This window comes from Martes martes, assembly GCF_963455335.1.
Source record: "Martes martes genome assembly, chromosome: 15".
NCBI lineage: Eukaryota > Metazoa > Chordata > Mammalia > Carnivora > Mustelidae > Martes > Martes martes.
Genome location: NC_137903.1, coordinates 6,944,880 through 6,956,715, shown reverse-complemented (window position 1 = coordinate 6,956,715; position 11,836 = coordinate 6,944,880). Strand labels below are relative to the sequence as shown.

Genomic DNA, 11,836 nt, shown 5'->3' with positions numbered 1-11,836 from the left:
CCAGAGAATGGCTCTGCCCTAAGTCCCACATCCTCTCCAGACCCTTCAGCAGGCTTTTTGGAAGCTCTTGAAGAAGAATGGAAGAGACTCTCTTATTGGGTGATTAATGGTTTATGTAAGTAAAGTGTTTCTATTTTTTCTCCCCAAAGAGGTGTTTGTATGCTCTGTCTTCATGGCAATCTGATTGGGGCTGTGTGGGGAGCCGATCATCCATCACTATTTTATTGGCAAGGACACTGAGCCTCAGAGGAACAATTTTGCCTTCCATCTTCTGTGTCATTCTAGGAATTCATTAGTATGGGGCAGAAGTTCCCAATGGTGTGACTGGGCAGCTGCCGTTTCAGAAACACACAGGATTCAAACATTGAAACCTGATTAAAAGCCAGGGGTCAGGGTCTCCCCCTCACCACCCCCCCCATCCCCGCCTTGCTCTATCAGGGTCGTCGTGGTGCCTGTCAGAATCCTGTATGATTGTCTCTAGACCATGAGGAGGATGGAGAGGCACATGGTCACAGGTCCTGTGTATAAGCACTTCGATTTGGAGAGGAAGAATGCCAGGCGGGCTGAAGCCAGACTCCGCCAAAGACTGCACACACTGGAGTACATCTGCCTGTACCAGATGAAGCTGCTGACCTGGGAGCAGAGACAGCTCCAGAAAGAACTGCAGCGGCTGCAACAAGGTAAGGCCTCCGGGATGGGGGAGAGGCAGGGCAGGGCGGCAAGCCACTGCCTGGCTGAGGCCAGGGTGACACCCCCTCCTCAGGACAAGGGCTCTTTCAGAGACCTGGATACCACGGAAACAAGAACTTAACCCGGACCTGGATTTTAGGCTGCCTGCCCTCCTCCCCCCACCCTCCTCCCTCCCTCTCTCCCAGGAGTGCACAGCTCCCTGAGAGCAGCTCATCCGAAAGCCTTTTTCAGCTAATACTTCTCAGGCTTCCAGTCACTTCAGTGTTTCAAATGAGCTCTCCCTTGCTAAGTCCTTTGTTTTCTTCTTGTTTTATTTCTCATTCTGCTTTCCTCTCACTATGTCTGGTGTGGTTTCATCTCTACGCCTGGTCAACAGCCGTTGATTGAGCAATTGTTCAATGTGCAAGTCACATTACGAAGGGGAAGTAAAAAAAAAGAAAAAGAAAAAGAAAAAAAAAATCCCCGGGATTAGTGACCACAGAGCAATATCCTCCGTCTTGAGAGCGGCCCTCTGATGGGGCCGAGCAGGGAGCATTTGGCTGTTTTCAGCACTCACCAATGAGACTGACTCTGATATGAACTGCTCAGCCACCCTCCTTGTACTTTCATGTGTGTTCATACGAGAGCCTGCAGGTTTTGCTTAGATGAGAATATTTCAAAGAAGTAATTGTGGTATATCGGAACTGTGTTTCCTTTGACTCTGTAAGTCAACGGGCCAATATTTCTGTTGTTTTCCCAAAGAGGCTTCTTTACCCATAAGCCATGTGCTCATAGTCTTTACAACAATGTTCTTCCATAGAACCCCCTGTCTCCAAAGAATAACCCTTTCCAAATGTGTACATCCCTTAGAAGACTATCCAATTAACAGGTATAAGTAGTAAAGTAGTGATAATAAGAATAATGGAACTAACCTCAAAGACTAGTTTCTAGTTAGTAGCTACCGATCATCACAGAGCCAAGGACTACACATGGTGTCCGGAATCTCAGAACCTCCAGGGCTGTCTATACCATTCAATAAAAACTGGGAAAGAAAACTCCCCCTACTCAATGACCTCATTAAAACATGGCGGCTAAGAACACGGACTCTGGACCCAGACTGTCAAGGTTGAAATCCTGACTCCTGTTTACCAACTGTGAGGCCTTGGGGGGCTTACTGGACCTGTCTGTGCCTCACTTTCTTCCAATGTAACATGGAAATGATGTTCCCCACCTCATGAAGTTAGTTGAGGATTCATCAAGCACTTGGGACAGTACCTAAACACCAGGTAAGTTTACATAAGTGTTTACTCTTATCACTTAATCAAGTGATTGATCAATCCATCAAGAAAAGATGGTTTCGGGACTAAAACTTTCCTACTGCTTTGTTGAAACTGCTGTTAATTGTATGCTTTGCAGAAATGACATCCATCATTAAAATAATTAGATTTTTATATTACTTCAAAATTCAGCATAGAAAGGACCCACCAAAGTTGGGCAAAACTACAGCCCCTTCTCACTAAAAGCAGGCGCTGGAACTCAGAAGCTCTGAAAATGCTAGAGCAAGCTCCAGAGGAAATCCAGGTGTCATGATTCAGTGTCAACTTGTTTAGGTCTACACGGCTAATACATGGATACAAGAACCAAGAGTGATGTCCAAACAGCTGGCCTGGGAATTATTTCTAACCTGCAGCTTTGGGCCTAAGAGAGGACTCTGAGCAAGTAGCTGAACTTCTCTGCTTTCCATTTCCCTGTCTATAATAAATGGTTAAAACAAACTAGAATGAGAGCTCACAGACTGGAAAGAATCTTAAAAGCCCTCTGGTTGAATCCCACTTCTACTCTCAAAAAGACACAGAAGACCATATATCTACTTTCACAGAAGGGGGGCAGGGAAGGTATGCAGAAGGTCCTGGCTGAGATAGGTGGTGGTCCTGGCTGAGTAGTGTTTGCCTCAGTGACAGGTGGTGCAGGAAGAGTCTGGACCAGGAGGCAAAAAACTGATTCAGGGGCCTCAGCCTCTGTGTCCTTTGCAAAGTCATATTCTTTCTAAGCCTCGAATTTCTTGACAGTAAAATTAAGGGAAAGGGGGGAGATTAAGGAAAAGGGGAAGAAATAATATGTATTATGTCTTGGTATTTATCAGGCACTGTACTAGGCAACATTTTCCCATGATTCATTTACTGAAATTGTAACTGAGATTCAGCCACATGCCAGTTGGTAGACTGTCCGAAATGCATAACTCCTGTCCTCATCTGTAGCGATTTGGACCAGCAGGTTGGGAATTGAGCTCAAAAAGCCACATTTTAACTGAGGTAATACTGAGACAGATTATTATGGGACTTTATAGCTACTCCGATAGATGCAAGAACATAAACATGAAAAAACATGGTCCGTGTCTTCTAGATGCTCACATTTAAATTAGAAGGTATCTGTGCTTTTGAAAAATTATAATAGAAAATGCTAATTGCTAAATCAGAGTTGTTTACAAAGGAGGGCAGGAATATAAGAATATTCCTATGGGCCCCAGGTAAGATCTTCCAGGAGAGGCCCTGTGTAAGCAGAATCTTAGAGGAGAATGCAGGGGGCAGGGGGGAGGAGTGCAGTTTGTCATGAGGACACATGGAATGAGGTCACTCCTGGCAGAAGGAACAGTATGTACAAAGGTGCATGCATGAGCATAACTTGATTCAGACAGCCCAGTACTGAGGAGGATAAGGGGTGAGGAGAAGGTGAGGCACAATGTGGAGGCAAAGTGGGGGGGGGGGCAGTGCCCTTGATCATGAAGGGTTTCATAGGTCATGCAAAAGAGTTTAGGTTTCACCCTATAGGGTCTGGGAGTAGGGAGATGGCATGTTCACTCTGGCTGCAATGTTGAAGAGAATTCCTAAAGTTCAGACCTAAACTAGGGAATTGGCCAAGGAAAGAAAAATTAGTATTTTAAGATATTTAGAAAGTAGAATTGTCAGAACTTTTTGATTAATGATATGTCCAGGGGGAAATAAAACCAGTCAAGAGTGTATTGCCCGGTACAGAGGAGGCATTCAAGCATCCTTGTTGAGTTGGAGAGTTGGATGCCTACAGGTACCACACCTCCACAAGGGAACATGGGAGAAAGATCACGTTTCAGAGGAAAGTTATGTTCATTTCCAAGCCCGCTGACTCAACAGGTCTAAGACTTCAGAAGACTGGCCTATCTGGAAGAGGTATCTTAGAATCTCTTGGTTTATAGGAAACAGATGAAGGTCTTACATGGATGAGACACACACACACACACAAACACACACACACACACACACACACACACACACACACTCAAGGAACTAACAGAGGAAAAAGGGCTCACCAAAGACGGTCTCTTGTCTTGACTGTCTCGCAAAGAAGTGATGAGATGAAATGATACTAGGAGGTGAATGTGATTTCTAGTCCCCTTATCTGGTCATATTCCCTCTGCCTGCTGCCTGCTAACCCCAGTGCAGATCCGGGGAGCTCACTCCCAAACCAGTGCAGGACTTTCACGCCCAAGTGACCCATTCATGAGGTGTCTTGAAAACTGACTGGGTCCTCAACAGCAGCCATGACTACAAGATGCTGAAATATTTACTCAAAGAGCGAAAACCCCACTTCATCATAGCCGGCAGTTGCAACTCATGGTTGAGGCCAGTAGGAGGGCACATAATTGAGGTAAAGGAAACAATAGGGCGCCACCTCTGGCTATTGCTCACACCCAGTTATTTTGTCTTGAAAACACCCTGCTTGCCAAATAAAACATTCAAACAAAACCTCCATGGGCCTCCAGCCAGTTTAAACCTCTGATCTCAGTGTTTCTAAATCCTTGTTAACATGGTCTAGGTCAACCCTGGGGAAATGCTGTAAGCCCTTCTGCCTCCATCCAGCATGGCAAATCGGCCTGCTGGGGTCTGAGGGTGTTCACATGTTGGTTCTCTACCCAGAAAACCCATGGCTGATCCAGCATCCTTTCCCTTCTCCTCTTACTAGATTAGTTTTTCGGGCTTCCATAAGAGAGAACTACGAACTAGGTGGCTTATTTTTTGCCCTACAGTTCTGGAGGCTACAAGTCCAAGATCAAGGTGTGTGGATGGTTGATTTGTTCTGAGGCTGTGAGGGAAGGGCTACCTTCAGGCCTCTCTCAGAGTGTCGATGGCTGTCTTTTCCCTACATTTCTTCACGCTGTCTCCCTTCTATCTGTGTCTCTGGGTCCAAATTTCCCCTTTTTATAAGGACGCTACTCATGGATTAGGGCTCCCCCTAACAACCTCCTCTTAACTTGCCTATCTCTGTAAAGGCCCTATCTCCAAATAAGGTCACATTCTGAGATGCTATGGGGTGAAGACTTCAACATATGTCATTTGGGGAAGACAGAATTCAACGCATAACACTTATTCATTAACTCAAAGCAGATATTATCAAGAAAAAGCTCTCCTCTTATTTGGGGAATGGAATTCAGAAGAAACCAAAAGATGTCCCTCTACCCTCATCAACAAGAGGACAGAAGCACCGAGTTCCACAGGTTAATAAAGTTAGGTAAGAAAATGCTTACTAAACTCATGGAGACACCATTGAATCCCTCTTCCCAACTGACCGCCCTAAGTCATCCTTTCCCTGAGAAAAAGCTGCCTTTCCCCCTTAAGCAACGAAACACTTCCCAGTATCAGGACCACCCCCTTCTCAGCCACCATCACCTCAGCCAATACCACACTGAAAGGGAACATGGTCTAACACCTGGGAAATTCAAACTATGGGCCTTTTTACTGGTTTTCAGAGATCTTTCTTCTTTTTACCTCTTTCCCCAGAGCACTGGTCACCAACACGACCCAAGAAATACAGAAAACCAAGTCCCAGATGCCTCCTTTCCATCACACTGCCCTAAAGGACTCCATGAAAAGCAAAGAAGAGTCACTATCTCAAAATTACAGAGCTTCCCGCTTCACAGCAGAGAAGCCACGAGTCGGAGAGAAAGATTGTCAAAACCCCCCAAAGGGCAAAGACTCCAACAAGGGCATCTCTGTTCTGTGTCAAGATCAAGATGTCTCCATCAACACCCTAGACCAGGGCCCTGGCTCCAGTCCAGCTGGTGAGAGTGGAAAAGCACACACTGATGAGGCCGGATCAAAGGATGCCAACCTACAGCCAGACCCCAACGCTGGCAGACAAAGTCCCCTGAATCCCAGGGAACGCACAGGATATTTGAAAGACGAATCCGTAACACCTACCTTCTTAGAGCTGTTTGTGAAGGTCCGAAAGGCCCACTACCTCCGACACAGGGTTCCCCCTGAGTCTGAGAGACTGCTTAGTATTGGGGAGATATTCGGCCACAAGGAATCCTTCCAGCCCAGAGTCAGAGGACAGGAGTGTGAGAACAGGGCAGGTTTCCTTCGTCTCTAACCATCTAGCATAACCTCAGAAGAACATTATCATACTCACTACAGAGATGTGTGCCTCAAGTAACCACAGTAATTAATATATAATATATATATTATATATATTAATTAATTACAATTAATTAATATATATAATATATATTATATATTATATATTAATTATAATTAATTATATATAATTAATTATAATTAATATATATAATATATAATATAATATATAATTATAATATATATGATTATATTATATATAATTATATAATATATTATATAATATATATAATTTATATAATATATATAATATAATTCATATATTATTTAATATATAATTAATTAATATATGTATATATAAATATATACATATATTATGTATATACACACATGTGTCAATATATATAATTATATATATTATATATTATATATTATAATTATTATATAATTATACACATATACACATATATATAACATATATACATATATTATATATGTATACACACATACGCCAATATATATAATTATATATTAAATAATTATATAATATATGTATATATATAACATATATATAAACATATAAACATGTTATATATACATATAATATATATATATTGTCTGTTTGTTTTAAACCCTCAGGTTTTTCTTTTTTTCCTTTTATGGGGATGTAATCTTTCACTGAATGAGCAATACAAGTATACGAAAAATGAGGGGAGAGATTAATCTTCTGAAAACTCTTTAAGGGGTGCGCACACGTTGCTGATGTCAGCAAAACTAGGAAACTACACTGACCACTAGACTTTTCCTGAAAGGAAAATACCAAGGGTCCTGCTTGCGTTGTCGCCCCCTTTCCCTATAGGAGGTTCTTATGGCGCCACCTGCTGGCAAAAGGACATAGCTCTTCTGTCTCGGTTCACCTGCAATACGGTGGGAATAGGAAAGCGGTTGGAAATAGGTATCCTCACAGGTTCCATAAACAACACTTGCTCCTCCACCAAAGTCGTTCTTCTGTTCCTTCATCCCTCCCTCCCTTCCTCCCTCCCTCCCTTCCTTCCCAGGGAGCGCCACTTTAGTTTCCTCATTCCTGCTTTCCACCTGCTCATATCACACTTTTTGGATCCTAATAAAAGAATAATAAACAATTTCTTCTTTTTATTTTAAAAATTTTATTTATTTATTTGACAGAGAGATCACACATAGGCAGAGAGAGAGAGAGAAGCAGGCTCCCTGCTGAGCAGAGACCCTGATGTGGGGCTCAATCCTGGTATCCTGAGATCATGACCTGAGCCAAAGGCAGAGGCTTAACCCGCTGAGCCACCCAGGCATTCCAAACAATTTTGTCATTTCCTCTAACATAACCCTCCAAGAAGCAAAGCAACTGAGGAAGGCAGGCTGGGGAAACCAAACAGTTTCACGGACAATTTATCCGCACCGGCCCATGACCGCCGGGCTGACAGGAACAGGGTCTCCCAGTATAGAGAAGCTGCTGCAAACTGCCCCAGGCTTTTATTATATGTCCTTCCTCCTTGTCTGCCATTTAAACCCCATCTGTCTCCATTACAATCACACACCAAGGATGAGTTTCCAAAATGATTCATCCCACTTCTCCACAGGCCTTTTCTCTGGGCCACCCCTGGAGGCTGCGACCATCGCCGAGGCAGCAGGGAGCGTGGCCTCAGCATGGACCCCCGCTCCACACATGCCATCAAACCCCCCACACCATGTGCAGCCCAGTCTTATGAACTCGAGAAGTAATCATTCAGCAGGTCTTTGTCTGTATTGTGCCTGTGTCTTCATACATCAGACAGGCCCAGATCGGCCTGTGCTCCCTACTAACGTTTTATACACCCTATCTCAAATGACATGGCCCGCGTTGCCACAAACCTGTGGGTTTACAAATCTTCTAGCCACACAGATTTCATATTCTCATCATTGAGTCCAATACATTTTCCTTCTTTGATACAACAGACCCGATACTTTCAATGGCACAGCTCGACACAGTCAAGCGGAAAGCGGCTGCGGGGGCCTTGGCTGCCCTAACTCATTACTTTCTAAAGGACAGTTCGAAGCCCTGGCTTCACACGGCGTTCAGAGCTCCGGGACGGAACGCAGCCAGTCAGCTTAACGTCCTTCATTCCTACTCTGCTCTCACCTGGGGATAAGTGTGCTCCCCAAAAGACACTGGGTAGTGTCCAGAGAGAATTTTGGTCGTCACAAGCCAGGTGAGGAGGTGAAAAGACCCCGACCTATGTATCACTGCATTAAATCTTGGCAAAAAGCCTCCGGAGTGTAGGAAATCAGTGCGATAGTTGTCTCCATTTTACAGAAAAGAAAATTGAGGTTCAGGATAAGCAAAATGACTCTCTCCATACCGCAATGTGAATGAGGAACAAAGATGTATTAAGGGGAATGTCTTCTCCATTTACCCCGGGAAGGGAAAGAGGACTTTCACCTTATTACCTGAGCCCCTCCAGCTGGCAGGGAACCCGTGTTTCACCTGGAGGCAGAGGCATCTGGAAACTCTGAGGCGGTCGGTCACTCAACTTCCAGAGTCCCAAGGTTGTAGCGACTGCTGAGAGGGACCCCAAAGATGCCGACAACCCTCAGTGATCGGGTAAGGTGCTTCCAGTCACTCCGGAACAACAGCCCCTCTGAGGGTGAAGGCAAGGCAGAGGGAGGAGAGCCTGCAGGCCTTGGCCCCCATGCCAAGAACCTTGGGACAAAGGATCCTCCGTCCCCACCAAGCGAAAGTCAACAGCCTACACCACCAACCCCAGCTGGCATAGCAGGAGATGCCGTGGAACAAAGGCAAGTCAGAGACGTGGGACCCCAGCCTGAGCCCAGCCCTGCACAGGCGTTTGGACCCGGACGGCAGGAGAAGGGAGATCGGGAGCCCGAGCGTCACTGGGGTGGGGAAGAAGGACTTTAAATTGGACAAAACCCCTGCATAATAATCCCTAATGTGGTTGAAGAACATCCACCAGAAATAAAACTGGTAAAACAGAAGGAACGAGAAGCTGTGGGCTCGGACTGAGAGAGTATTAAGCCACGGTGGTGGCAGTTCCTCAGAGAAAAGCCTCCATCCCGTGGTTACAGATCACCGAGCTGGGATTTCTCCGTCGGATCGATATGGAGCAGCGTCGTGCCGGGAAACATTCAGTACGAGGAATACAGGTGCTGATTATACATCCTCGTCTCAGATGCGGCTGCAGCCCACCTGAGATTTATAGGAGAAATGAAAGCAAAAATAGATAAAACTTGGGTCTTGAAGGAAAAGGAGATTCATAAAATTTGGGTTGAAAAGGAAGGCATTTTTAACATGTACAAGAAGAGAGTGGAAAGCTACGGATAAGAGACCAGCAAGCTAGGGCTCCCCTAGGAATTACTGGCAACTTGAAGACATGTGATCCCATGGTCCCAAGTCTGTCCCTTACTAAGCCAACTGGGACCCTCATAAGTGGAAAAGCTGACAGAGCTGAGCCTTGCTGCCCCCAGTGCCCCCGTCCTTGGGCAGAAGGTAGCTACTGGTGTCACACGTCCGTGGAACTCGTGTTCCGTGTACTCAGCCGTCAAAAAGAATGAAGTCGTGCCATCTGCAATGACATGGATGGAACTAGAGGGTATTACGCTAAGCAAAATAAGTCAGTCAGAGAAAGACAAATACCACATGATATCATTTCTATGTGGAATTTAAGAAACAAAACAGATGAACATAGGGGAAGGGAAGAAAAAATAAAATAGGATGAAAACAGAGAAGGAGGCAAACCATAAGAGACTCTTAATCATAGGATGTTGTCAGAAGGGAGGAGTTGGGGGGGATGGGGTAATTGGGGGATGGGCATTAAGGAGGGCACGTGATGTAATGGGCACCGGGTGTTATATAAGACTGATGAATCATAAATTCTACCCCTGAAACCAATAACACACTATATGTTAACTAAATTGAATTTAATAAAAAAAAATAATAAGTTTGGGGAAACATGGGTTAAACAATGAAAACAAATCTCTCTCCTGGGGACTCTCTAAACCTTTAATACACTAAGTTTATGATGAATGTCTGGGGGGAAATTATGTCATGCTGAATTCCCCTAAATGATATGACCATGGCATTTTTGCACAGGAATCATCATCAGAAGCTGTGATAATTCACTAATCACACACCTTAGAAACACTGTCTTGGAATAAAAACTAGAGTAGAAGAAGTTTTTTTCTTTTTCCTCATATAGGTCAAATAGTCAGCAAAGATCTTACAAATTCTAGATGTCAATAGCAGGAATGACACTTTTCATAGAGAAATTTTCCTCATTTTCCTATTAATGGTTCCCACATGCACCCACCCATCCCCACCTACATGACAACAACCTCATTCAAAAATTTTCTCAGGGCAAATTGACAAAAATGGTAAGAAGGTGAGGCAATGTTTGTGACTCTTTCAGCCACTTTGTATAAGTTACATGTGTTGGGAGGTAATCTTTGCTTCATTTCACAGAAGAGAAATCTGAATTCAGAAGTCCAGATGGATCCTACATAGGCAATAAATACAGAGCTGGGATCAAGCCTACTTCTGTCTACCTCCAAAGCCCCTCCTTGCCCCACATCACACCACCTTGCTTACTTTCATCGGAAAAGTTCAACAACAACAAAAATTGCCAACGCCAAGCACTGGGTGAAGGGCTCCAGCATAGGCCCTCACCTCAAGGAGTTTGCTATTGAGGGGAAGAAACAGAGCCAAAGATGAATTCAGTTAAAGTTGACATTGGAGGGGCGCCCGGGGGGTGCAGGTGGTTGTGTGTCCAACTCTTGGTTTTAGCTTGGGTTGTGATCACAGGGTCGTGGGATCAAGCCCCACGTTCAGCATGGAGTCTGCTTAAGTTTCTCTCTCCCTCTCCCTCTGCTCCTCCCCACCCCTCTCTAAAATAAATCAATAAATATTTTAAAAATAAATAAAATAAAATAATAAAATAAAATAAAAGGCTGTCTATTCTCTAACATCTATCCTACCCCAAACGGTCAAATAAAACTAGTCACAGTAATTCTATTCCACCTTCCAGGAACTCATTCAGGAAAGGGCATGTGCCTCAGTGGTTGACCAGCGGACACGAGAAGCAAACCAAGGGCTCCAGGGCCGGGCTTCCCATTCCCAAGAAATCAACACAGAGAAAATGTTTGCAGTCATCTTTTAGACGCTGTCATATCTACCTGTGCTTCCCTGACCTGTAATAATGCTGCTGCAGACTGAGGAGGAAGCCCGGGCAGTGAGGAGCTGGAGGCAGAGCTGGAGAAGTAGGTAGAGGGGAGGCCATTAGCGGCTTTGTGTCTGGGGTGACTACGTAATCTACCCTCCAACCTGGAGCACTTCTGAGAACGAGAAGGGATGCTACCAATACATATGCTGAGTTAACAGACACGAAATGGACAGATCTTCTTACATCCCATGCTAAGGAGTATGGGCTTTGCCTGAGTCCCCCCCACTTCATGACTTTGAAGGAGAGAAATGCTGTAGCCCATCAGCAGCTTAGATATGCCTTTCTGGCCACAATGGCAAGAAGAGGTTCACGGGACAGGACGAGAACTGGGATAAAACTGGAGGCATGGCCCGTATGAGGGAGGTTAAAGGATTGGCTGAGCAAAGGTTGTAGAGATAAAGAGGATGCAAAATGTTTAGGAGGAAAAGAGGAGAACCCGGTGCCTGAGTAGGTGTGAAGGAAGGAAGCGAGATAGGACTGAGATGGACACCAGTTCCTGGCCTGGACATCTGCATGAAAGGTGGTGCCACTTGG

At 44.7% G+C, this 11,836-nt stretch overlaps 1 protein-coding gene across 1 annotated transcript; it reads left to right on the top strand.

Moving 5' to 3' along the window:
- Positions 1 to 484: 484 nt before the first annotated feature.
- On the top strand, positions 485 to 8,218 carry CCDC190 (coiled-coil domain containing 190; the record flags this gene model as incomplete). The annotated part of the gene is made up of 5 exons (XM_080823920.1): positions 485 to 680; positions 5,088 to 5,197; positions 5,452 to 6,055; positions 6,916 to 7,011; positions 8,025 to 8,218. 5 exons carry the CDS (start codon positions 485 to 487, stop codon positions 8,216 to 8,218), a joined length of 1,200 nt encoding a protein of 399 aa, XP_080680046.1.
- Positions 8,219 to 11,836: the final 3,618 nt, after the last annotated feature.